The sequence below is a fragment of the Pelodiscus sinensis genome, chromosome 2 (assembly GCF_049634645.1).
Source record: "Pelodiscus sinensis isolate JC-2024 chromosome 2, ASM4963464v1, whole genome shotgun sequence".
Lineage (NCBI taxonomy): Eukaryota > Metazoa > Chordata > Testudines > Trionychidae > Pelodiscus > Pelodiscus sinensis.
Window position 1 is genome coordinate 184,152,123 of NC_134712.1, and position 27,150 is coordinate 184,179,272.

A 27,150-nucleotide genomic window follows, 5' to 3' on the forward strand; every position below is an offset into this window, starting at 1 on the left:
GAAAATCCAGACTGATGCTTATTTTTAACTCAGGCCACAGCTAAGCCAGGGACAGAAAGAAAACATGCTAGGAAATATGCTAGAATATGCCTGTGTGCGGTACATTTGTGCTGACACATTCTGGCTATAGCTGGAATGTATCAGCCCTGATGTACCACACTCAGGCTGCTCTTGCTTTCTTTGAAGAAACAAAGTCCAATACCTGTTTTTACTTTACACTTATCTGTTTACAATTGAATTTTAAAATTGCTTGGGCGCTCAGACTTTAAGTTTTTTTTTTTTTTCAGGGATAACAGCATCGCTCAAGAGGGTTTTTCTTGCGCAAGAAGGGGCAGTGTAGACAGCTCCTTCTGGTGCAAGAGCCTCTTCTGCAAAATGGCGAGGAGTCCTGTGGCACCTTATAGACTAACTGAAGTGTGGTGCCACAGGACTCCTTGCCGCTTTTGCAGATTCAGACTAACACGGCTACCCCTCTGATACTTCTGCAAAATGGCGGCTCATTAGGTATGCAAATGAAGCTCGGCGATATTCCACACTTTGCCTCATTTGCATATTTCTCGCTCAAGAAGCTGCGAGTGTAGACATAGCCCAAGTTGTAGAGTGTTCACCATTTGCATTAGTTTAAATCTGCAAAATGACCCATGCTGCAGAAGAAGGCAACACTCCCCCCTCCCCGCCTCAGCATCTCTGCCAGTTTGACCCAGGGGAAAAATTCCTTCCTGATCCCAAATATGGTAATCAAACACAGAGCATGTGGGTCAGATCCACCAGCCAGGTACCTGGAAATGAATTATCTATAGCAGGGGCAGGCAAAATATGGCCCATGGTCTGGATTGAGCCCAACAAACTGCTGGATCCAGTCCGCCACCTTCCCACAGCCTAGTGGGAGCCTCAGGTAGGCTCCCCGGCTGTGGGAGCCACATGCATCTCTGTATGCTGCACATTCCCGGGGGGAGACTCCACCACGTGCTGCCCTTGCCCCCAGCACAGTCTCGCAGTTTCCCTTGGCCTGAAACTGGCCAATGTGAGCTGCCTGATGGGCACTGGGAAGAGATGCACGTGCTCCCCTGCAGCCAGTTGCTTTCAAAGGCGGATAGGGGTGTGGCAAGCAGGGAGCCTACTCAAGGCTTTCAGTGGGCTGTTAGCCAGGAGCTGCCTAAGGTAAATACCTCCCAGCCAGAGCCTGCACCTATCCCAGGTCACAAACTACACCGCTGCATCCCCTCCTGTATCCCTGGTCACAACTCCTTTTCATACCCTGTGCCCCTCTTATACTCCTCCCCCGGATCAAAATCCTCTCCTGCATCCTTAGCTCCTCCTGGACTCTGCACCCCTTCCTGCACCCCAATTCCCTACCCTAAGTTCCTTTCTGCACCCAACCTCCATTCCAGACCCTGCACTTTCTCCATTAATATCATTGAAGAATGCAGCCTGCTCTATAGTCACTCAGAGCCCTCCCCATCTAGTGGCCCGTCACCAGCCGTTAGAGAAATGCTGCTAGCTGTTGCAGATGAGCTATGTGCCATTGTAGACCATCTCATCATACCCCTGCATGAACTTATTAACTTCTGTCTTGAAGCCAGTTAGATTTGTTGCCCTACTACACACCTTGGAAGGCTGTTCCAGAGCATCACTCCTCTGATGGTTAGAAACCTTCATCTGATTTCAAACCTAAGCTTGTTGATAGCCAGTTTCTGTCCATTTGTTTTTGTGACCACATTGATGTTGAATTTAAATAACTCCTCTCCCTCTGATATATTTATAGAGAGCAGTCATCTCTCCCCTCAGCCGCCTTTTGGCTAGGTAGCTAAACAAGCTAAGGCCCCTGAGTTTCCTCTCATAAGGTTGTTTTTCCATTCCTCGGATCATTCTACTTGCCTTTATGTGCATCTGTTCCAGTTTTAATGTAATGGATTATAGTCCTTTTAATGTGTTGGCATAAAGATAAACCTATATATTTGGTGACTTGTATTTCTGAGACTTGTATATATTACTGGTGCATTTGTTATTGGAATTAGGGTTACAGCAGAAGTGAAACACAATCCCACCAATACCATCGTGTGTAAGGCACAAGGAGAGTGGAATGGCACACTGGAATTTACATATAGCAATGGAGAAACCAAAGTGATTGACACCACCAAACTGCCTGTTATGCGAAAAAAGATCAGACCAATAGCAAAACAAGGTCCATTTGAATCAAGGTAAGGTTATGGGCATCATAGAAGTCTGTTTATGAAGATTGGACAAAAACTTAATACAGAAGCAGCTTTTGTATATTATGTGTGATCCTGTAAAGCTTTTGCTTTGGGTAGCGTAAATTCTCGTAGACAGTGAGTAGTGAAAGCTGCATACGCAGACTTTTCAGAACAACTTTTGATACCAAAAAATGCAATAGAATTGCTCTTCAGTTACTAAAAGAAAAGATACTAATATGGATTTTGTAAAGTTTCAAAATAAAAGGCAATCTGTGCAGTTTTTATGTCTGCTTCCTTGTGAGTAGTTGCTGAATTGTCATTTCTACATTTTGAATTTCATGTTTATTCCTCACAGCTGTATATTAGACTTAATGTGATCATAACATAAAAATACTTTAAAAAGTTGTCATGCACCCACACCTTTCACTTGACTTTGACACACTATATCAGAGAACTTGTATTAGAATTTACTGTAAATATTTGTTTATATATTTGTCACTAAAAGATGAATATTTTATGGAATCCTATTATTGCCATTTGAGAGAATCTTGAAGAGCATTGATGAATGAAACTTCACCTTGTAATGTAGGAATACATTCTATCATTTTTACAAATGAGTGTAGTTTATCGGATGAGGTGTGCTAGCTAACAGACATGCTCCTTCTCACATAAATGCCTTTTTATTGCTGAATCCCAACCAGAAAAAAAAAGAATGTGAATAAGGAAGCCAGCAGTTGCTTCTCTTTTATTTTTGACACTAGCAGATGAACTGTAAATATTCAGTCCCTGTCTTAATACTCACAGTTTAATACATTTTAAATAATGGCTTGTTTAAACACAACTGAAAATTACACGTTACAAAAGTTATGCTCATAAGCAAAAGAACGTGAGTGTTTTGACAGCTTTTGGTCCATATTTCTGCATGTGTCAAAATGTTACTACTTGTACCCTTGAATTTGGGTTCCATGCTGGCCAGACACACAGTTTGTGTGCACACTCTGTCAAGTAGATAAGGATGAAATTTGGTTCTAAATTGAACATTATAGTAACCTGGTATAAGGACTGTCATTAGCGTTTTATTTTCTTATGTTGTTTTAATATACTACTTTGTAGTTCAGAAGTAGAATCTTTTAAAGTAACAGATGCAAAAAGACTGGTGTGCTTCCTTTGCTAATTATCACACAGGTTAAACATTGCACAGTATCTTCATTAATGAGCTACACACAGGTCTAGACACAAAGCAGTTATAAAACACAAATCATGTTGGTTTGAAGATGTAGGACAAAGTTTTCAAGAGCTGACAGCTCCCATTCAGGCATCTAAATGGTGAAGCTAGATATTGAGTGCTGAATACATTTGAAAATCAGATCCACAGTTTAATAAGTGAGGTGAGAGAATCCACACTTGCTAAAAAAGGAGAAATTCTAGGAAAAATTCATGCATTTGTTTAGCTTTAATAAAACAAATAGACGTGTTTAAACCATGACTGAAGTAAAGTAGTTAACATTACCTTCAAAATATAATGAAAACGATTTAAAACATGGTTGTTTAAAGACTGTCTGTGGTGGCACGTGTACCAGATAATGAACACTATCATTGTATGAAAGAAGTGGCAGGTTTACCCTACACTTGTATATTCCTCTTTACAAGACACTTTACTGTTGCTAAGGGGTTCTCATTTTATTTTGTCTGTTTATTATCTGTGCTCCATCACTCAGGCATCTTTGGCAACATGTCACCAACTCCTTGAAAGAAGGCAACATCGATGCAGCAACAGAGCACAAGCACCGCCTTGAGGAGAGGCAGCGAGCAGAGGAGCGGCAACGTGTGGCTATTAATACCCCATGGCAACCAAAATATTTTACCAAGGAGGTAATGTGAATCACTCCAAAGCATTTCTTTGTTGCTTTAATATAAGAATGTAGTGGAGTCCCCCCAGTATGGCGAGGGATGTATGTGTGCATTAAAACCAGCTTTTAATTTGTACCATTGTGGTGGTTAATAAATCTCTTTGATCTTTCTACATTTTGGCTCCTAAAATATAATCAGATTCTTATTTTAGATTTTGAAACCTTTTTTTTTTAATGCTGACTTTCACCTGCCTTCAGCTAAATGTATTGTGTCTGAATTTTTATAAATTTGGTCCCTGTGGTTATCCATATTATTGGCCATTTAAAAAACATCTTGATGCTCAGCAGTGACTGATAGGTCAGAAAGAACCATCGTAATTATCTAGTCCGACCTCCTGCACATTTCAGGCCATAGAACCTCACACACTTGCTCCTGTGATAGACACCTATCTGCTGGCTGAGTTACCAGCGTTCTCAGATCATGATTTAAATACTTCAGTTTACAAAGAATTCATCAAGTTACAAAGAATCTACCATTTACAAGCCAATTTTCCCTCATTCCATATTTGTGCATTTAGTTTTGCTTCCCTAAGTGTTGGATTTTACATTTGTCTTTATTTAATTTCATTTTATTGTCTATTGTCCAGTTCTCCAATTTATTAAGATCTGTCTAAATTTTACATCTATCCTCCAATGTGTTGATTTCAAAGGACACTACTAAATAATATTATTAGATACATACATGAACAAAATATGTTGGGGAAGAATTAGCAGGGCTTTTATAATGGGAAATCATGCCTCACCAATCTATTAGGATTCTTGTGGATTTCTATAAGATGTGGATGAGGGTGATTCATTGAAAGTGCCCATTGAATATAGTGTACTTGGACTTTCAGAAATGCTACGACAAAATCCCTTTCCAATGGCTTTTTATGCAAAGAAAGCAGTCACGGGACAAAAGGGAAGGTGTATTCTTGGCTCAGTAATGGGTTAAAAATAGGAAACAAAATAGTTTTCACAGTAGAGAGGTAAATTATGGGGTCCCCTAAGAATTTGTACTGGGACTAGTGATGTTCAGCATATTCACAAATGATCTAGAAACAGGAGAAAACAGTGAGATGTCAAAGTTTGCAGGTTGTACAAAATTACTCAAGCTAGTTAAGTCCAAAGCTGACTGCAAAGAGTTACAAAAGGGTCTCACAAAACTGGGCGCCTTGTCAACAAAATGGCAGATGAAATTCAGTGTTGATAAATGCAAAAGAATGCACATTGGAAAACATAAACCCAAGTGTACATATAAAATGATGGGATCTAGATTAGCTGCTGTTCTTCCAGTGCTTACTCATGTTGATTCCATTCTATGTGGCCATCAGAAGTTTTTGCCTTAGCGGTACCCTTAGGGCTGGTTGTGGTATCTTTGGTAAGTGCTGCTTTCTTGCCGCGGCATATCAGGTGCTGCCAACCCCGCTCCTTCTCATTTCCTTCTTATGGCCTGTGGTGGTCAGTGGAAGCTCCTTTCTTTCTTAGCAAGAGCTCGTGGCTTCTCCTTTTTGAACTTAGGGCCTTCCTGCATAGTTTGCATTTGATAGTGTTTAAGTAGTTAAGGGTTAGTTAGTTATTAGCTAGGGTCTCAGCAGGGACTTTGCCCCAGGGAAGGCATGTACCAGTCTCCTGGTTTAAACCATGCTCAGATTGCAGAGACTGTGACCCCATAGCAGCTGCCTTAAGTGTTTTAGGGAGTCACATGCTGAGCGGTGCCAGATCTGCAAAAAGTTTTGGCCCCACACCCAGAAAATGGGATCGACACCTAAGGGCTCTCCTGATGGAGTCTCCCCTCCACCCAACTTCTGAGCTGTCCAAGCAGGTCACATGTAGCACTGGGGCCTCCATGTGCAGCCCACTGCTGGCAACCAGCTCTTCTTGGCTCCATTCACCATTGCTGGTACCAAAGAAGAAAGAGAAGACATACTCCCCAGCATGGACAAGAAAGTGCGGGGTCATCTACCAAGAGACGTGGGCCTGGCTGCCAGGCTACTCTAGAGCTACATCTTCATACCTCTTCAATTGAAGCTCCCAGCCCCTTTACAGGTCCACCACTGACAACTGGGAGCAGAATGGGATCCATGCGCCTGCCTGCACTGGTTCGAACTAATGTTACTCCTCATTTGAAAAATTGAGGCATAATGTTAGTTTGAACCAAGGGGTTTGATTCGAACTAACGCAGCCCGGAGCGCACTTTCACTTTCGAATCAGCTGGCGTTCAGAATAGCATGCGGCAGAGATTATGCTAATGGAGCACGGGATATTTAAATCCCGGCTTCATTGACTATTTCAAATGCCTACATTTGCATCCCTAGTTCGAACTAGGGTGCAAGTGTAGACATACCCTTAGAGACTACTAAAAATATATAAATAGTATCATGATCTTTTGTGGGTACAACCCACTTCTTTAGCCAAGGGTGGTGTTAATATTCTTTTTTATTTCATATTAAATAATTATAAGCATATTAACCCTTGTTTTAATGTATTTTCTTTCACACCTATGCACTATTTAGAATATACATTTATATCTGTGGTTTTTGTTTGTACTGGTGGGTGCACATCCACCCACTGCCTCAGTATTAGTGGTGCACATAAGAAATTTCAACCCATGCAAAAGAAAATTCAACCCACCCAAGGATGGAAAAATCGTAGAGGGAACACTGGACCTGGCTGGTCCCAGATGAGGGATTTTGCTGGACCAGGGGAGGTCATTTCTGGCCCCCCTGCCGCCAGCCCTCCCACCCCCCAAGTTCTGGCCTCCCAGCTGGCTCTCGAACTGCTGCCTGCATGCTGCTCTGCCAACTCCTTCCCCTTCTGTGCAGCTGCAAACCAGGGAGTTCTGCCCCACCAGGCAGCTGCATGCCGCTGCTCTGACTGCTGCTCCAGGCCCCGCTGGGCTACTGCTGCTGCTGTGGCTCTCAGCCCTGCTGCTATTTATTGGGTGGCCCCACCGGCAACTCACTGCGGGAAGCCTGCTGGCCTACCGGCCCACAGGGCTCCCTGCTACTGGCCCTGCTACTCCCTGCAACATCCATGTGAGACCAGAGTGTCCCGGTTTAGAGAGTTTCAATCTGTAGTACCATTGAACTCACTGGGACTATTCATGTACATTGCATGATGGGGATAGTAAGAAGTAATTCACAATTAAGCCCTTTAGATCTTGGGTGTTAGGATTCCACTGTCCCCATCAGCAACAGTGCCTGGATGCTCTGGTTACTTTAAAAATAAAACTGTTTAAGACAAAAGTAAGGCAATTGAGAAGAAAATCAGTGTTACTAATACAAGTTACAGTTTATTAAATATTAAAAAATGGTGCTGTTTTTTTACTCTATTCATGTTGGATGATGAACTAGATTGGTCACTTTCATTTTCTGGTTCTGCTGTTCTAGTCCTAAGTGACTGTTTGGGTTTCCGAAGGTGCAAAGAAATATTTACCTTTTTAAAGAAGTGGAAGAAAATATCATGTTAATCTATCTTCTTTCATCTTACTGGTTACTGATATGTTTAATATTTTTGTGTGTACAAACTTTAAAATAGACATCTAAGATACTTCGGGGGGGGGGGGGTTTCTGAATAGTTGGATCCATAGGCTTTTAGTATTAGGAAACTATACTCAGAAGTGTATGGATAAAAAAAATCCCGATCTTGAGCATAGTATAAACAAGTGTGTATTGAAATATTTGACTCTATTTGCTACATGTTAACCCTTATCATTATAGTTCTCATTTACAGCTCCCTTTAGTGATGGTGGAAGTTTTTCTGTAGAAGGAGGGTAGGATATGATCTAATCAGGCCCTTTTGTGTGGAAGTTGCAGGAAGATTTTTTTTTTTTTACACATGTCTAGGAATACTCCTGGCAGCACTGATTCTTTTTATGGAATGGAAATTAGTAAACATATTTTCTTCCCTTTGGAGATACAGAATATGATAAAATGCAAAGTAGTATTTATTTTCAAAACAACTTGTTTCAGTGAACACTGTCAAGTTTTTTTGAACTTAGAAAAATTAAAAATATTGCAATTTTTGGTAGAGTATCATTTAGTTAGCACAACTCTTAGAAACAAAATTCTTGTCAAATACCTTATAAAGGTTTTTATACTTCTCCCCACTGATACAGGTTGCACCGCCAAAAATCGACACTCTCTGAACTGGCAACATCCGTGGTCTGGTAGGACCACGGAAGATACTGGACCAGAGAGCCTGGGCACCAAATGGCAGGAGGGCTGGGATCAGAGTACTGTGGCAGGCCCCAGCAACTTGTGGCAGGGCTGGGGTTGGGCCCCTGTGGCAGCCCCCAGCAGCATGGGCCTGGAGTCCCTGGCAGTGTGGGGCCAGGCTGGAACCTCCAGCAGTCACAATCAGCATGGGCCCGGGACCAGAGTCCTAGGTTGCCTGACATAACATGTGGCTGGGGCCAGAGTCCCAGGCAGCCCTCAACAGCACAGGGCTGGAGCCTGCGGCAGCCTGGTCATGCTGGGAAGCTGGCAGCAGCTCAGTGAGCAGTCCAGCCAGGCTAGCGGGGAGTGGGGGAGCCAGAGACAGGGTGCCTGCCAGGGCGGTCACAAGCTGCAGGCAGGCTTGAGGGCCAGTGGCAGGGGACCTCTCCATGTGGCAAATTCTGGCAGTCCCAAAGGAAGGTCTCAAGGGTACCAAACCAGGGAGGTCTAACCTGTGATTATTAGGACGCTTTCAACACAGAAAATCTCACTCTGCACATGCATTGCTGTTGTATAAAATATAGTGAAAGCCTTTTTCACTAATACTATTCCGTATTAGTAGTCTTATATATTATTTGTAATTGTAGCATGTACAAGGTTTTTAGACAGCCATATGATTTATTTTTTGTAGTTGACAGTATTCCTATAGCTTCTACAGAATCTATTTTCATAGTGTGTTGTATATATTTTTAAAAATTGAAAGGTTCATTTGTAAAATCTCCCTCATTTTCTTACAGGGTGATGGTTGGATATACATCAATCCCCTCTGGAAATCCAATTGACAAGAGAGTGCACTGGTGTCTCGTAACAAAACCCATCTTAGAGGCATTAAAATGATGCAGTATATAACCTTCAGGTGTCATTGAATAAGTTCTGTTATGATGAGATACAAATAAGAAGCTATATACTGTGAATGAAACAGCTACAAGCTCAAGTTTATTCAACAGCCATTTTTTGTGTGTACATACATACACACGTACTATGTATCGATAAATGTGTATATATATATATATATATGTAAACATGTTATACACATACTATCAGTGATTAGGGACCTGATCCTTTAAACATTTTGTGCACAAAACTTCTACTGAAGGAATGAGAGTTCTGTGTATGGGATCAGGCCCTATGTTGGTAATTAAGAATACTTTTTTATTAGTACAGTTTGAGGTTTTGTATTTTTCACTTTGCCAAAAACATTTTGCACTTATAAAATGTGACTTGTCACTGGCAGTGATTCATAGTTTAAATGGTGGTAAAATGGTTCACTTTGTGACCTAAGCAAGATACATTGATAACATTCTTTGGGATATTGGTTTAAGAGCATGTTTTGTGTCTTTGTGACTCATTTATAAGCATGGATTTCTTGCCATCTTATAAAAAGTAGCAATACCTTTGCAAGAACCTTGTCTGTACTAATCCATTGTTCTCCTTTTTTTGTTTGTATTCCAAAGAGCTGCATAATTTTTTGTGAGGCCATTTGTCACTCTCTATGCCATGGGAAAGTGGATCTCTCTGCGAAACACCTGGCGCTGGTTTTGCTAGGGAATGCAGATGTCCTTGGGTGAACTAGCTTTACAACCCATCAGTCTTGTGTTATAGCTTTGAGCATTCCTGTATTTTTGGTGGTTTTTTTTAAGGCCCAACTTATTGCTAGTTGACATTTTTCTTATAACAGCTCAGAAAATGCTCTATTTTACATCAGCTATTATTTAGTAACTTACTACTTGATGGTGGAATAAGGACTTTAGTAATTAAAAAAAAATACTGGCGGCAGTAATTCATTTTGTAATGTAAAAATCTATAGCTTGATTTTTACTTTATAAGTAAATCACCCATGAGATGAAGAAGGTGAATATCTAAAAACATACATATTACTGTTTAGCTGCATTTCAGTTAAAGTGAGAGGTGTCAATTTTCAAGAGAAATATAGTATCTGACAAATATGTAAAAGATAGTAAACTGACTTCTGCTCAGTGCTTAACTTACTTTTACAGTGACTCTTATATACGCCATTATATTTCCAATATATTGTAGCATGAATGCCTAACTTTCTCTAGTACTGGCTAATTTTGTGCCTTTTGTCTGCTTTCTTAATACACCTGCTCATGCTTTGTAGATACTTGGCAAATATATTTAGGTTGAAGAATTGCTCATTTGTTCATGTGTGTCTACATTTTATTTTAGTTATTTTGGTAGATATTGAGGTTACTTGGATAAATCAGAAAATTATACTCAGGTGTATATGTAATTGAATGCACCATTAATTAACTTGGAATTGGTCTTTATTTAAGAGAGATCTGAAGCTCATTAAATTGAAAGATCTATTAGTGTGTAGCCACCTTCCTCTCTTAAAGCCACACTATCTGTCTTGTACTGTATATACTTTTCTCTGCACATAAAAATCTAGGTTTTTTTTAAATGTTTTGAAACCTATTTTAAAGAAATATAGATTGTACAGGATCAGTTTTAATGTACAGAAATATTGTTTGTAAGGAAAGCTTTATTTTTAGGTAGACACTTTTCTGTAATTATGCCCGAATGATGCCCTATGATAAGAGATGAACTTACAGGTAACTTCAGGAGAATTCATACACTTTGTGGTCTGCAGGAACTCATTTATATTGCTTGGATTCACTCCTATTTTAAAGAGGCTAGTCTGGTAAGTAACTGGAAACATTAATTAAAATGTGATTACATTATGAAGCAGGCTAAAATGCAGATTTAAACATAATTGGAGTATACCCTTTCAAAACTGTAGCTTTAATTCTCACACACCAAAGAACTTGGCCATGCACTGATTACAAAGAGCAATTGGAGACCTCAAACAATTGTCAGGGGAGGACTTGGACCTATCCTCAGCTTTCACAGTAAGAGTGTAGCTCTTACATTAAGGTGAAGTTTAAATAATGTTGGACTTCTAATTTATTAGGGGTGTCTTTTCTCCATATTTATTTGTTACCGCATGGTGAAATCATTCTATTTGTGTGCCGATAAAACTTCTGAATTTTTTTAATGCTGCAAAGAACTCCTAATGCCAATACCACTGTCTGTTTTCCAAAATAAATCCTGTGAAGCAAGCACAGGACTCGTTTGAAATATGAGTCAAAAACAGATTTCAAAAATAAACTCAAGAAGTGTCTTCACTTTACTTTATTTTTTCTGATTAATTAATATACTATGTATTATATGATGATAGGACAGTATTTTGAATATTAAGCAGTAACAAGCCTTATTCTATAGGTTATTCCAATGTCTGTCTTGCACCTGCAAGTGAATATTTTTTGAGTAGCTGGTGTATACTTTGAAATGTAATGTGACTCTTGATGCATTTCCGATCTTTTTTTTGTGTGCACACACGTAGAACCTATGCAATCTTTTCTTCCTTATAGTAGAACTGTTCACCAAAAAAAAAGTTTATCATTACGATTTTAAATACACTGGCAGTCACTTCTGATTAGCCTTCCTTTCACAATTTATGTGAATTAAAATTACATAAACTTGACATCACTGTCAATAAATGATTATTTCAGTTTGTGGTTTGGCTGATGTCTCTTTCCATTGAACTATTTACTTAAAATGGCACCATTTGCTCAAGGGTCTGTAGATGTATAATTATTCTTTACCACATTCAGTTGTATATGTGATCTGCTTCCACATTTCTGAACTTTGAAAATGATGCATTTGACTCTTGTTTTTTTGATAACTATGCACGATACCAAACAGGGAACATTTTATTTTAAATTAATTTTAAACAATTGGCTTGCTAGATGTGCGGGAAGAGGTGACAGGTAGTGGCAGCGTGAGACAGCACCACCTAACTGCAGGTAAGGATGTGGTGAGAAAAGTGCAGAGTTGCCTTAAGTGATGATGCTCTTGCAGTGGGCTATATTACAAGTGTATCTGTCTGTAAAAGATCCTTGCCATTACTAATTCCTGTTCCTCCCATGAAATTTGATGATTTCCTATAGATAACATTCAAAGAGAGATCATAATGGGAATCATGCCCTTCTATTACATATGGATGTTTTCCCAAAAAATATGAATTCAGCACTTAAAATTTGGGCCTAAACTATGGAGTGAGCCTCAAATGTTGTATGATTTAAAAATGTAAAGGGGAGAATTAATTTACAAAATCTAACTTTTTTTTTTAGTTTCACTGAAGAGGTTTAGATTTGAAATAGTATTCCATTGTTGAAAATTCACACACCACAGTCTTGTGCTAATACATGAGAACCAGAAAGACATTGGCTAATAGGACCCATCAGCACTTATTGCAGTTTGCTACCCTTCTCAGCACATGGCTTCATGTCTATGAAGATGATGGACATGTCTCAGACAAACTTGGTACTGATGTACTGTATATATCTGGGAGCTTTTGGTACTATAGATCTACTGTTGAGCCCTGATCTTAGACAAAATCTGATGAAGCTGATACCTCCTCTGACGGCACTACCATCATCTGTATTTATTCAAGTCTCTGTAAGATGAACAACAGGGACTAGCAGGACTAACATAAATGAGCTGGAGAAATTTTGTGGGAAGATGTATGTCTTGATGACCCTTAGTCCTCTTATTTTTTAGGTTATCTTGGGTCTCTGATATCTCACTTTGGGTCTGAACATGGCCATCAGCTTGGTCTGTTTAGGAGAAGTTATACCTCTTCTATTTGCACCAGATCTTATAGTAGACTATATGTTCATAAGCCTTTCAGCTAAAATTTGCTCATAGAGCTAGTAATGAATCACAGTACAAAGTATTGCCTTTTTGGACTGATAGTGGTAGTGGATGTTTTTAAAATGGCAAAATTCAGGTGCCTGAATTGAGGCAAAGCCCTATTTAGGCACTTTGATGGTGACAATCAGGCCACTTTTTGTATTAGTATGTAAGAGGCTAGTTCTATTAGAATTATTTAGAAATCCATATTAAAATTACCCTGAGTCACAGAACATGGAAATCCTTTCAAAACTGAGTTATTTTACACCAAGGAGCTCATATGTGGTCCATGGTGATGCTTGTCCTTAAGTATGTTCCCTACTAATGCTGAAATTCCATTTCAGTCAACTGATTAATATTTTAACCAGATACTGTATGGTGCATACCTGAGGCTATAACAAGCACTTGATCTGCTTTATATAAAAATTGCCAACATTCCCAATCTTGCGTGTTAATGGCCTCACTCAATCCTGGTATAACTCTTAGGTCTTAAAAAATTAATTTACTCATAAGGGTAGAGCATGAGCCAAGGCCCGTTCTGTCTGATGCTGTCCAGATCAATACTATACACAATGTTCCAGTCAATCTCTGCTGGACTACATGCATCAAAAGAAATCCCTGTCCAGGGTACTGCTGCCACTCCAAATCTTTGCACAATGTATTAGTCTCTCACACGTGCCTGGATAAATGACTTTGCAAATGCTGATGCAGTATGGGCTCCTCTATGTCTTTGCCTGCAGCGCATTGGCTCCTTGTGGGTACCTAAGTGCTTAAAAAAAAAAAAAGCATACCCCGTGCCTCATTTTTCTGGGACTTGTTTTGTATATTTGTGCCTGTGTTTTAATTGCTACCTCAGCTACTGTGCTTCAATACTTCTGAAGTCTCTCTCTTTTCTGGTGGCTAAAATGTTTCTGTGCCTTGCACCTTTTAGATCTTTCAACACCTGTATTTCCAGTGAAGGAAAAAAACGGGTGCCTTTTAAACCTTTTCTTCAGTCACATTTGAAATGCGCAAGCGGGCCACTTCACTGATTCAAACCATCTTAGTGAGACTGAAGAGATGGATGCTATTCACTGCTTCTAACTTTTGCATTTACTGCATTAGGTAGGGGGTAAAGATGTTACAATTAAGTTATTTTAGTAATCAAGTAGTCAAAATGATCAATTACTCAATAGGGGAAGACAGCCTGGCTCAGTTCTAGCTCATGCTGAGTCAAGGACAAAACCCCACTGTGACTTTGCAATTTAAAAGGCAGCAGGAGCCAGGGGCTAGGTCGCCCAGCTCCTACTGCCTTTAAATGGCAGCGCTGCAGGGGGTTTTGGTCCTGGCATGAGCCGGGACGGAGTTGGCCTGCCTCCCCAGCCAGCAGCAGCAGCTCCTGTCTGCAGGAGCTTCCAACTCCCTGCTAGAACTGCCCCTGGAGCAGCCTCCTCTGCCTTCTCTCCCCTTCCTTTCAGCTGCTATCTTTTCAGAAGCAGCAGCTACAGGAGGGCAGCAGAGATGGTGCTGGTGGGGGGAGGGGAGGAGAAACCAGCTTTTAAGCCAGCTGCCCCCCCCTTGCTGCCTCTGATAAAGGCAGCAAAAAAGGGTGGAGGGAAGGAGGGAGAAATGCAAGTAGTGGACTCCACTACCTGATAAGCCAAGGCTTATTGGGTAGTTGACTAGTCTCTTAAATTCGCTAGTAGGGAGCACCAAAATTGCTTGTGGATGTCACACTATGCCCAGGAGACAGCTAGGAAAGCACCACATTGGAGCTGCCTATAAGTTAAGCTTGAAGCTAAGGAGAATGTTTCAGAAAGTAAAACTTCCAAGAATAAGCTTCAGAGGGGTAGCTGTTTTAGTTTGGATCTGCAAAAGCAACAAGGAGTCCTGTGGCACCTTGTAGACTAACAGATGTATTGGAGCATAAGCTTTTGTGAGCAATCTCATGTAAGATTGTCAGTGCTTTTGCCGAAATACTATGCTGCTCCCATTCGGGCAAAAGTCTTTTTCCGAAAAACTTTTGCGCAAAAGGGCCAGTGTAGACAGATATTTTCCACAAAAAAGCCCCAATCGCGAAAATGGCGATCGGGGCTATTTTGCAGAAAAACGCGTCTAGATTGGCCACGGATGCTTTTCCGCAAAAGCACTTTTTGCGGAAAAGCGTCCGTGGCCAATCTAGACGTGCTTTTTCCGAAAATGCTTTTAATGGAAAACTTTTCCGTTAAAAGCATTTCCGGAAAATCATGCCAGTGTAGACGTAGCCCAGAAGAGGAGTTTTTGTAGTTGGCTAGCTATTCAGTCTTTGTTAATCCTAGGCTTCTGGTGTCAAATTTGCAGAGGAAATGGAGCTCAGCAGTTTCTCTTTGAAGTCTGGTCTTGAAGTTTTTCTGCTGCAGGATGGCTACCTTTAAATCCACTTGTGTGTTCAGTGAGATTGACGTGGTCTCCTACAGGTTTTTGTATATTGCCATTCCTAATATCTGATGTGTGTCCATTTATTCTTTTATGGAGGTAGTGTCCAGGTTGGCCGATGTATTTAGCAGAGGAGCATTGCTGGCACGTGATGGCTTATATTACATCTCTTCCAGGTCAGCTGCTAGAAGTGGGCCTCACCCTCCCTGACTGAATTAACCTTGTTATCTCTAGCCTTATTCAGGCCTGAATATTTATACCTGTTTCTGGTCCTTTTTTTTTGGGGGGGGGAGGTGGGTGTTCAGTATTTTTGGTTAAATCATCTGGTAGTCCTAATAGCAGCTCATCCATAGGGACAGGGCCTCTCTAAACAGCAACTAAACTTTGCCTGCCACATGATTGAAATTGAACACAATCCAACAGAGTAGCAGGGAACAGGAGGCAAGGGAGGGAGTGAGTAATTGGCTTGGGGGAGAGTGCTATATGCTGGAGGGGAGAGGGGCAGAAACCAAGCAGTTGTTTCAATCCTCCTGGGCTAGGGGGTGGAGAGGGGTGTGTGTGTGTGTGTGAAGGGGTTGACTGCATGGGGTAGGTGGGGGAAAGAAGGGGTAGGCAAGTGCTGACACCTGTGCAGTGAGGTGGAGGTAGCTGGGGGGGGGGGGGTCTGGCTCACTGCAGTCCGGTTTGGGGGGAGGGGGGAGAGAATGCCTGGTGTGTGCACACTAGGACATTTGCATGATAAAAATAATCTTCTCTTTCTTATCTTCAACAATTTCAGAGGGGAAACTGTTAGGCTATAGCTGAAAAAATATAAAAAACAGCAAAATAGTCCTAAAATGCTGCAGGACTATTTGTTGTTTTTGAATTTTTAACAATTTTTTGGAGTGTTGCAGATATGGTGAACTTAAGGATTTTCTAAAAATCCTGTGTTACTAATAAAGACATGGGAAATTGTATTGTATTAAGGCAAGATCTTTGCTATGTGGTAGAGTTCTGGCTTTGTAAGTTACAAGTAGCAAGTACCAGGTATGATGCTAGTTGTTTTGTAGGATGAAACCTTATTTGCAAGCTCTTTGAAACATGTAAATGTCTAAACGCCTGAAGCTATGTGTTAATTTCTGTGACTTCTTCTCTGCCTCCAGTGGAAGAAAGCTAATTTCCTACCTTTGTAGTCATTAAGGTTGTGTCTAGACTACAGGACTTTGTTGACAAAACTATACCTGTTTACAGTACCACTAAGTTCTGTCAACATAACGTCGACAGAACTTGGCAGTTTTGTCAATGGTGGCAAACCTCATTGTATGAGGAATAATAACGCCTTTTGTCAGAGTTCTGTCGACGGAAGGTGTTATTGCGTCTACACTGTCATGTCGACAAAGCCACCGGATGCAGTCTAGATGCCTTGTCAACAGTATGTCAACAAAAGCCTGCAGTATAGATGTACCCTAAGTGTACCATAACAGCTAGTCACAGGTGTCTTGTTCTAATATTTTATTCCACACATATGGACTGCTTAAAATATATGTGGTATGCATGTTTTATTTGTAGTGGTGGTGTACACTAACCCACTACCTTAATAATGGTGGTACATAAGGAAAATGTTAGAGGGAACACTGCTCAAGAGGTTACATCATCAGAACCAACACGCTGCTTGTCTTACACTAAGGCTTATTCTTGTAAATTTTACCTTTTGAATCACTGTCCTTCATTTCAAACTCAACTTACAAATCTCTAATATGCTGTTTTCCTTCATTAAGTGATATTCAGAAGCAATTTTTAGTAAACAGTGGGCAACAGCCAATAACTGAAGTGGGTCAAGGACCCTTTTTTCCCAGCAAGCATAGGAAATCAAATTGATTTTCGAGCAATTTGTGTAATCATTACACTAGTAGCTAATGAGGACTTCCGTTGTAGAACCAACTGAAGCATTTTTCCTACACTGTTTTCTTGTTGCCCCATCATATGGGTGCTGAGTGTTTTCAGAAAGCCTTTAATTCTGTAGCTAACACTGCTTAATTCCAATTCTTAGAGTTTTGGTGGAGATTAATCATTTAGAATTAGCCCTCAGTATAAAAGATCTTCACTGCTATTGAAGGAAGTGAGTAAGGAGGCAATATAGTTAAATGCAACCATGTTGTGGTTTGTAGTGCCATGGCTTGTATTCAGCTATGCTATCACTTCCTTCAAGGGTAAACATTCTTTGAAGAACAGCAAGCTCAATTATAAATGTTAGGGAGCGAAGAGCAAAAAACATGGTATTTTCAAGCAAGCAAAATTACAGGTAAGTCATTTTCCCTTACCTTATCAACCAGCATACGGCCGACTCGCTGCTGGTGCTTACTATTGATTCATTTATAATCTTCTATAATTATGATAGTGTCTGATCATTAATGTTCACTAATGGCAGTATGAGGTTAAGAAACTAAGTTTGTTTAAAGAGCAAAAATAACAGACACCTTAACACAAAACTTGAGTTAACTTTATTTCCCCCTTTAGCCAACAATGGGTCTGCATTGAGCTTTAAAGCAACAAAGTAAAACGAAATCTCAAAAAGGCTAAGGGTCAAATCCAGAATTTTTAGTTTTGTGAAAATGTTGCAGCTGTAGTACTTGGTCTGTAAAAACCATTAAGATCAAAATGAATTTATAAATCAAAAAATAATCTACATCTTGGGAAAAATCAGCAGTAACATTCTCACTGAATATTGTAAATTTACATTTTCCTCATGAAAGGTACATACTATTCTGCATTTTACACCAATACTGGTGTAATCTAGATTTGTTTATATAAAAAGGCGTTTTATCCTGTGTCAGGAAAACAAACAGCAAAAACCCTCTTTCACTTTATTAAAAGAACTAAAGAAAATTTTCAAGTCTGTATAAAGTTTCCTATAGCTGGAAAGTGAACATGTTCAATCTCCATTTATATTTTAGTGCATTTAATTTGACAATTGTCACTTAAAAATATAAAAGAAAGCAAATAGCACTAAAGTTTAGCACAGAAGTTTCATCAACTGATTAAGCACTCTAAATAAAAATGCAGAGGAAAAAACACAATCCTTCTCCCCCCCCCCCCCCCAAAAAAAAAAAAACCCCTCACCTGCCTCCATAAAAAAAAGGCAGGGTATGGTTTATAAACCCTCTACCTTTCCTACTAGCCACCAAAAGGGGATTTTGTATACTTGTCAACCTTTTTTTTAAATTAAAAAGTCTCCCATTTGTTTTACCATGTAAACATTTCACTAAACTAGTTTAACTTTATTTCTGAAACACCAGCTGCTATGGTGCTCAGTAGCATTCATTAACATTGCTTCAGATTTTCAGAAGGATATAAATTTAGCCCTTATATCTACATTATTACAAGATCTGTGCTGTGTAAAGCAGCAATACTGCAATTTTATTTTAAACAGCATCATCCAATTATTGTAATATGTCCAATTATCTGAAAATGTAGCTTGCTTTTTACAGTCCAGATGAAAACATATACCAATAGAAAAGTGAACCCATGGAAATAAATACTAGAAAGGAGAGTACTTTGTTTTCTAAGTGGAATTACAAAGATCTTCATAGTCTCAATTGTTTAAAAAATTAACAGGTTGGAAAAACTAGTCACTTTACAGACTTTACCATTCCAGTTTACATATTGCTTATTCAGCTGAAGTTTAAAAAAAAAAACCTGACAAGTATGCATGTGCCAAGGACCAAATTAGAGGGTTCTTTGGTGCAATCAGTCCAAATTCTCAACAGATTTGAAGGATAATATGTACCAATAAAAAAAAAATCTGCTGCTAGACTTGGACAGCAGCTCTGTCTTGCTTCACATTACAAATCTAAAACAGCTGTTCTCAACAAGCCAACATTTTTTAAATCAGACATTGCCTGAAAATTTTGTACAATAATCTGGACCAATGATGGTTCTGTCCCCTCATGTTGCTGTGAAACATGACTTGAGCTAAAGGCAAAGACTGGTTATCTCAAGGACAACTGCTTCGTATTAGCAATCAGAACAGTGTATTTAAACTGTCTTCCTGTTGGGTCTCTTGCCTTTCTTTAAAATTAGTTTATTCTTAATGTAGCCCCGCTTCCTTTTGGCAGTCTAAAAAGAAAAACAGAATACAACGCATTAGTTATAGTGCTCTAGTACTTACACTGTCATGCTGTGCTTTTTCAATGTTTGATCTTTAGATTTTTTTTTTAAGTAAATTTAGCTAGTGGGCCTATACTACTTCATATTGTCCTTTTATTTTTTTAAACTGTTAAACAAATGGCAGGATACTATCTTAATAAAACCCAACATCCTCCCCATTTCATACAGTTTTATGAAAACCACTAATTGCATAGCCCTATCTCCATAGCTGTGCTGATGTCAATAAGAACAAAGATTCTACTCAAATTGATTAGGGACACAAGCAGCAAAAGTGATATATAGAACAGTGAATAATGTTAGTCTCAAACTTGAAAATGTAAAATTTCCAGAACAGAGCACTCAGTAATAACCTTGTCATCCTCTTGACAATGAAAATGTTAAGTACATTACCCACATATTATATAGAGCACAATAATGTATCTCCTATATTACTGATGTACCATATCAAAGCAAATATTACATGAACAATTAAGAGCAGGGTAAGGGATTTCTAGCTTTTGTCCCCCACAATAAATTTTGGCACCTGAGTTGGGCTTTACGATATTACAGGAGCAAAGAATGATTTCAATTTTTTATTTGATGTCCCTAATTTTAGATTGAGAAGACACTTTATTTTAAAGACTAATGTAGTTAGGTTTTTTTTTTTAAAGATACAAAGACTAACAATGCCTACCCCGCAGACTTTAAGAGTTAATTTTACTGTATCAGGTAGTTCAATTTATGGGATAGAATAAACAGCCAAACTCTGTATTTAGTTTGCCACAGAGAATAAAAATACAAACTACAGCTTCTCCTGCCCATTTTACATGCAATTTGCTTGTCAGACTCCCCTCCAGGCCTCTCAAAGGAAACAGAAAACTACATCCTATTAAGAAGCTGGAAGGCAGAGCTATAGATTATAACATTTACAGGGCCCCTTTCATTTTTACCAACTGATATGACAAATATACATATAAATAAATCTACTACATAGTATGAAATATGTTGAATTTATAGGAATTTATGTGGACAAATTTTGGAAGTTGGCCAGGAAGTTACAGCTCTGTTTTAGGGTTTATCTGAAGACACCCAATATATTGTGCTGCCCCTAGCAACCTGTTGGTTCACTGATAATTAATGGAGACATTTCCACAGCATGTAGAATTTATATGTCTCATTCAAATGCTGACCACACTTTTATCCTGTCAAAGCTTGAAAGCAAATGGGTTGCTCAGAGCTTAAAGGAATACAGCTGACAGAAGCATGGTTAGATTTATTAACAAGGGGAATTCAGAAGCTGTTAGACAAGAACAGTGTCAAATTTCAGGTGTGTAGAATGGGAATTTATTTAAGGTTTTAACTGAAAAACCACTGTCGATAAGGCTAATTCATGTTTAGCATTAATTATGACTTCAACTCTAAAGGCAAGTTACCAATTAACATTACAAGTGAAATGGTTCAAAACAGAACCTACATTCTACTTGGACTATGCCAACAAATCATGTTATAGACACTGGTAAAATCTGTTCAAACACTTTGTAATGATAAAGTATCCTTAATAATATGTTATGCTCTAATACTATCATTCAGTTGACAAGATTTGGGTCTCCTACTTGGGCTAAACCACTGCAATTTAAAGAAATAATCACAGGACTATCAGCTGCTTTGAAAGATTTTTCTTTTCCTTCCATTTCCCCTCAAACACACCACTATAACAGACAAACAACACACACAGACCAAATGTGAAGTGTGTTTTTTTTTTAAAAGGAACATTTTAAGTGAGATGATTTCAAAAGAGTAAGAAGCCAGACACTTAAGTTCCATCAACAAAGAGTTCAGATTTAATTTATTTCATACAAAAATGTCATTTTGAAACTCGTAGGCATCACTATTTACAAACAGGTTCAAAAAGCAACTTTCACATTACTTTTTACTTGGTGAACTAGTTACTGAAACAGGACTGATGTACTTTGGAGAGTATACTTCAATTTACATAAAGCTGTTAGCCAGTGACAAAACCAATTGCTAGTTAGCAACACTGTCTAAAAAAATATCTAGCCTTGTGTCTTCACATGCTCACAGGTTCAGCAGACAATATATTAACAATTACCACCAGCAGGCAGGTCTGATATCGGAGACTAATATGAACTGTATTTATAAAAAGATATGGCTAGCTGAAATATGTAATTTACCAGCTATATGTGATTTATTGTTTAAAAACAAAACAGTTTGTTGCCTCTTTTGAGTTACTTCACTGGGAACCCACCTTCTTTGACAAATACTTCTGTTTTGGTAAAATGTTGGTTACTCTAGGTTTGTGGTCCAATGTCTCTCTGTTGTCTAATTCTTTCACTTTGTATATTCTTACAAGCCAATGCTCTGATGTAAATGCTTCTTCCAAATGTTTGAATTTTATGTCTTTGTTGCCAATCTCAGCATTGCGTGTGCGATCAAATCCTGGTGGTGTCCGAAAATCCAGCTATAAAGTTAATGTTACATATCAGTTTAAAAAAAAAACACACATGAAATGAGTCACTGCTAACCAAGCTGTGCACCACCCATAACCATTCACTCTGCTAGACAAACTGCTTTAATGGGTAAAAACTGAAGAGTCTATTTTCTGTGCAATGTCATTACTGCTCACAAAAATCTTGAATCAAGAGAGTTTGTTAGAACTCAGTTCTGTTTCCTGTCCAGATCAAATGATTTGATACCTCTTCAGCATAGGATCCAAGTCACCTGTATCAGTGATGAGTCTTAAATCCTTCTTCAGAAAGGAAACAAGAACTATGACAGGAGAGCATGAATGGCCAAAGTGCAAGAGCCTGTGGTGCCCTGTGAATACATGTTTTCTCTCTGCCCTCTCTACAATGAAAATGATGCATGGAAGAATACAAAATGACATGCCAAAGTCAGTTCTGAAGCTGAATATGTGTAAAAGGCCCAGTGACCTCAGAGTTGTACCACTTACATGAATGAGGGCCCTTACATTCCTGATACACAGCACTCCAAAAAGAGAAGAGAAAGGCGAATAGAATGTTTTATGAATTTAGTGCAAGTGGCAGATGGGAAAAATAGAAAAGGAAAGCATGAATGACTAACTAAAGCTTGATTGGAAAAGATTTTAAGCACAGTTCCACACCAATGAAAAATTAAGTCCTCAAAAAAAAAAAAAAAAAAGAAATGAATACAAAGCAGCAGCAAAAGGTCTAAGAATAAAGTCTGGAGAACAGCACTAGTATTGCTAGATCAAAAAAAATTATGACCAGGATACTAAGATAAATGTTTTGCAAAAGGATGACATTAGCACTGATTCACATCACTTTTCTAGCAGAATGAAAGCTAACATTCAATAAAAAAACCAAATATCAAGGTGACAGTTTTCTTGGCCTTGTGTCAAATTCAAAACTATTTAGCAATAGCATAACCTCTTCTCCAAGATGTTTGCATTCTCAAGCAATTACTTTTCCTCTGAAGTGACTCGATTCCATATTTCAAATGACCTGTGCCATATGCGATAAGGAATCTCAGTGAACATTTATCATCAAAATTAAATGGCAGATTTTTATACTTTCAGAGATAATAGTGAAAACCACCCTCTTTACAAACTTGATGTGATCTCATCTCCTAAGGAAATGTATTCTCTAGTGGTGGAAACTACAGACTAACTATCAAAGGCATGCATCTGATGTAGGCATTCATTTTAGTCCAACTAAATGATTCTGAAAAGCAGTTCTTCAACTTTCTACCCAACCTAGCAGACAGTTTATAAGTGTCAAACACAACAAACTAGCAAGAGTTCTTTCTAAAATCAACTGTTTTCAGTATTATTTAGAATTGTAGAGAGATAGCAAAATCCCTTGGACCTAGGATGTCTCAGACACTATTGGGTTCTCATAAGTATGGATAAATGATGGGCTGGTGCTGACAGTCAAGCAAGCAAACTACAGATATCTGACAAGAACTGAAAAAGTCTTGCAATTTGTAATTAAGTGGAAAGCTTCCAGGTGCCACTAACCTGCATTTCTCCAAATCTGTAATAGGACATTTTATACATGAGGCAGTTCAGCAATGTTGGAGAACCTGCTTTGTCTACGCGAAATTCTCCCTGTGGGGTGAAGTAGTCACTTTCCTAAAAAGAGAACACACACACAAAGAAGTCTTATTATTTCTTCTACAAGGGTCAGACTAATGGGATTTGATAAAATGTGTAAACTCTCTTCTGAATTTTAAATATACATATTCATGAAGCTGACTAATAGAAAGTGATACTCAACCTTAACTATGGCACAATAAGCTGTGTATCTAAAATCCCGGTCATTGTGTACCATCGTCAGTTTTACTGAACAATTTTACCCCTTAGCTGACATGTGCTTGCTATCCATTTATTGTATGTAGATGTACACGACGGTTTTTACAAGTATTTCTACAGTAAACAGTTTGTAGAATGCCAATATTCTGATCTATTCATTAAAATAAGGTGTATAATTTAGTTGAGCATCTACCACAATCATTTTATTTACCTCAACTAATAATAATTATTCTGGAACAACAACAAGGTGGGTGGTTATTGTGATATAAGCACACTTCAAATCACACATTTCAACATTTAGGAAATAGAATTATTGATTACATAAAAAAAGCTAAACAAAAGGCCTGCCGTTACTGTCCTTGGACAAGGGTTTGAATTTTAACCCCTCACTTTACAACCTTTTAACATTTCCTTTTGTCTACTAAAGACTGTTGCTTTTCTTCTCCTGCACTATTCAAGTCTGCAAAGCTTGCATCTTGATTTAGAAAGTGCGGATATTCCCTAACCTACTTTTTACTCTATTAGTCCAGTTTAGCTGCAGTAGAAATTCATTTCCTGGAATGATAGCATAAAAATTAACACACTAGTTCCTTAACTGTAACTTAATGTTCGGAACACCTGTTGGTGGTTTGTTACCAAAAAATTGATCCAACAATTATCTGACAGGGCACATTATTCCTAGATCTGTTGTTTACCTTTCAACTTACCCGGATATCTTTGGGATGTTCTCCCTCTGCTATTCTCACCATCCACAAGAACTTGTTGATATCATCACCAGAGTAGCCAATCACACCTCCAAAAATAATTAAAACATAATCCACATCCAGACTCCTCATGATTTCATATGCTGCTGTCTCATTTGATGACATTGCTTTTCCCACCTATAATATTACAAGAACAAATATCTTAGTATCTGCATAATTACTTACCAGCAACTTAGAGGGCCAGAGCCTCAGCTGATGTAAATAGTTGTAGCTCTACTGAAGTCAATGGTGCTACACCACTGAGGCTCTAGTCAAAAACACCTGCATTTACCATTCCCAGACCTTGTTCATCTCATTCTGTATAAAGAGAGCCCATTACTCCTCCATTTATTTGCAAAAGGAAGAATCCAATTCCCATGAAAACTATTTTATTCTTCACAGGAAAGACTGGTGCCTCATCAACTGAGCTTTACAGTATATATGACAGTTATACAACTCTCTCACCTATTGCTTCTTCAAACTAGAATTGAATGCTCAACAGATGTCTAAATAACCAAAGGACAAATGTTGTGGAGGGAGGCGAAAGGAAAGTGCGTGTGTCTCTCTCTCACACCCCTCAGTTCTGCCCCATTAAAATTACAGGGTAGAAACATTTAGGTTAACCCTTCTTACCCCCATCAAGACAAGCTTTTAAAGATCAAACACTACAGATTAACCTCATGTCCAAAATCTTATATTTGGTGAAGAAAATAAAGTGCATTCAAGCTCTCATAACAGTTATTTTTCCAGCATTTAAAAAAAAAACCTGCCATACTCAACATTTACTGTTGAGCTCTCTAAATGTAAAGCATAGCTATACATTACTACTCTGTTTTATGTGCAAATTCCTTATCTAAATGTATATTTTAGAGCTTTATGCATCTGTGTCCATCTATCTGCAACTCCTCCTAAACAGTAACAACTAGGACCCACCAAATTTGATATGCAACCTCCTCTTATCCTAACTAAAGTCAAGGTCAGGGTTTGGTTGTACTAGGAAAACAATGTGCCTGGAATTAGATTGTTTTTCACAACACGGAAAGGAAGGGGCTACTTGCAGGAAGTGATACTAAATGATCATCACTGGGGGCAGCAAGTACAAGGGATAGCTCTCCTGCAGCATAACTGGAGGGCAGTCGCATCAGGAAGGGAGTAGTTAGCTGGGAACTGGGCTGGTTAGCTGGGAACTGGGCTTGCTATCTTGCCAGCTACTGGTTCAGGGAAATATCCACCCTTCCAAACCCCTTCCTCTCTGCCCTGGCACTCGATGGCCAGGAGCTGGGGGTAGGGAAGGAAACCATGCCCCCTCTCCTAGGAGCACCACCACGCTCCCCAGTGCACCCTGTCCCTGGGCTGGGGAGCACCATCAGGAGACCTGCACCCCTTTCCCTACCCCCAGACTGAAGCTGGGCAATGCTGGGTAAGTCTTCTAGTTTTAAAATAAAAATTTAAAGAATGTTATGATTGGAAAGTCAACCACTTAAAAGCTAGGAAATGCCAGACTTAAGGTGACCCATGCAATGTTAATTTGCCTTATTGATGTGTATGCATCATGATACTATCTTTAATTATAGATATACACTTTTTTTTCCTCCACAGGACTCCTCATTCAGTGATTTGGCAGTTATCCAGTGTGTGGACCGAAGCCTTCTACCTCTCTCTACCCTTCCCCTCTGCAATCATTCAAACTCTGTACTGAATACAAAATGTTTAATTTCCACATGGGGGTTTCTATTGTGCTCTCACCATAGTTATCTGAGTTCTTCACAAAAAAATGAATGTTTTCACAACACCTTTGTGAAGTTGGACAGTATTATCTCCATTTTACAGGGGGGAACTGAGGCACAGAGAGATTACAGCCAAAGATTAGTACCACACAGTATAAAAGCGTGTTATATAGAGTAAGAACTGGCTAAACTGACAGATCTCAAACAGTCATCAATGAGGAATCATATAATGGGGATGTTTCTAATAATCTTCACAGGGATTGGTACTAGGTCTGATGCTATATTCAACATTTTCATCAACAATCTGTGGTAAATATCAAAATCACGGCTGATAAAATTTGTGAATTATAAAAACTAGCAGAATGATAAAGAATGCGGAAGATATTATAGTCATATGAAATGATACGGATTGCTTGGTAAAATGTGTTTTAATACAGTCAAATGCAAAACTTAGACATCTAATAGTAAAAAATGCAGGCTATACCTACAGAATGGAGGGCTATATTTTGGAAAGCAGTGACTTCGAAAAGGATCTGCCAATCTGGCCCAAGCTGTGTCTCACTGAGTATCCAGAAAATGAGTAGTCACATCTCAACACTTTTATTCAGCAACATGTCCTGCTTCACACAGACTATGATGGAGACAAGGATCGAATCCAATTTTCTAAATGGCAGACAACTTCCCTAACCATCAGACCATACTTCCTTCTCCTACAATTCCCTGCCTCATTCACTCCACCCCAACTACTGCAATAAATGTCTGTTGGTTTACTGTCTCAGCCCCCTTCATTATATAATGCTAATACACTCTTGTATCTGTCATTATTCTA

At 39.0% G+C, this 27,150-nt stretch overlaps 2 protein-coding genes across 4 annotated transcripts in view; one reads left to right on the plus strand and one right to left on the minus strand.

Annotated features, from left to right (window-relative positions):
• Positions 1-18,488, plus strand: part of OSBPL10 (oxysterol binding protein like 10) — a 194,810-nt gene extending 176,322 nt beyond the window's left edge. For 2 of the 3 annotated variants that reach the window (XM_075921975.1, XM_075921976.1), the window contains exons 10-12: positions 2,019-2,201; positions 3,914-4,067; positions 9,042-11,837. In XM_075921975.1, coding sequence (XP_075778090.1) covers positions 2,019-2,201; positions 3,914-4,067; positions 9,042-9,086 — 382 coding nt within the window. In that variant the 3' untranslated portion in view covers positions 9,087-11,837. Of the gene's footprint in view, positions 1-2,018; positions 2,202-3,913; positions 4,068-9,041; positions 11,838-12,074; positions 12,132-17,602 lie in introns of those variants that run through there. The other variant, XR_012901936.1, reaches the window with a different exon arrangement.
• Positions 17,872-27,150, minus strand: part of STT3B (STT3 oligosaccharyltransferase complex catalytic subunit B) — an 81,145-nt gene continuing 71,866 nt past the window's right edge. Inside the window, exons 13-16 of the mRNA XM_075921974.1 lie at positions 24,559-24,732; positions 23,558-23,671; positions 21,806-22,018; positions 17,872-19,509 (exon numbers count right to left, since the gene is read on the minus strand). Of these exons, the coding sequence (XP_075778089.1) occupies positions 19,429-19,509; positions 21,806-22,018; positions 23,558-23,671; positions 24,559-24,732 (582 nt within the window). The 3' untranslated portion in view covers positions 17,872-19,428. The remainder of the gene's footprint in view (positions 19,510-21,805; positions 22,019-23,557; positions 23,672-24,558; positions 24,733-27,150) is intronic.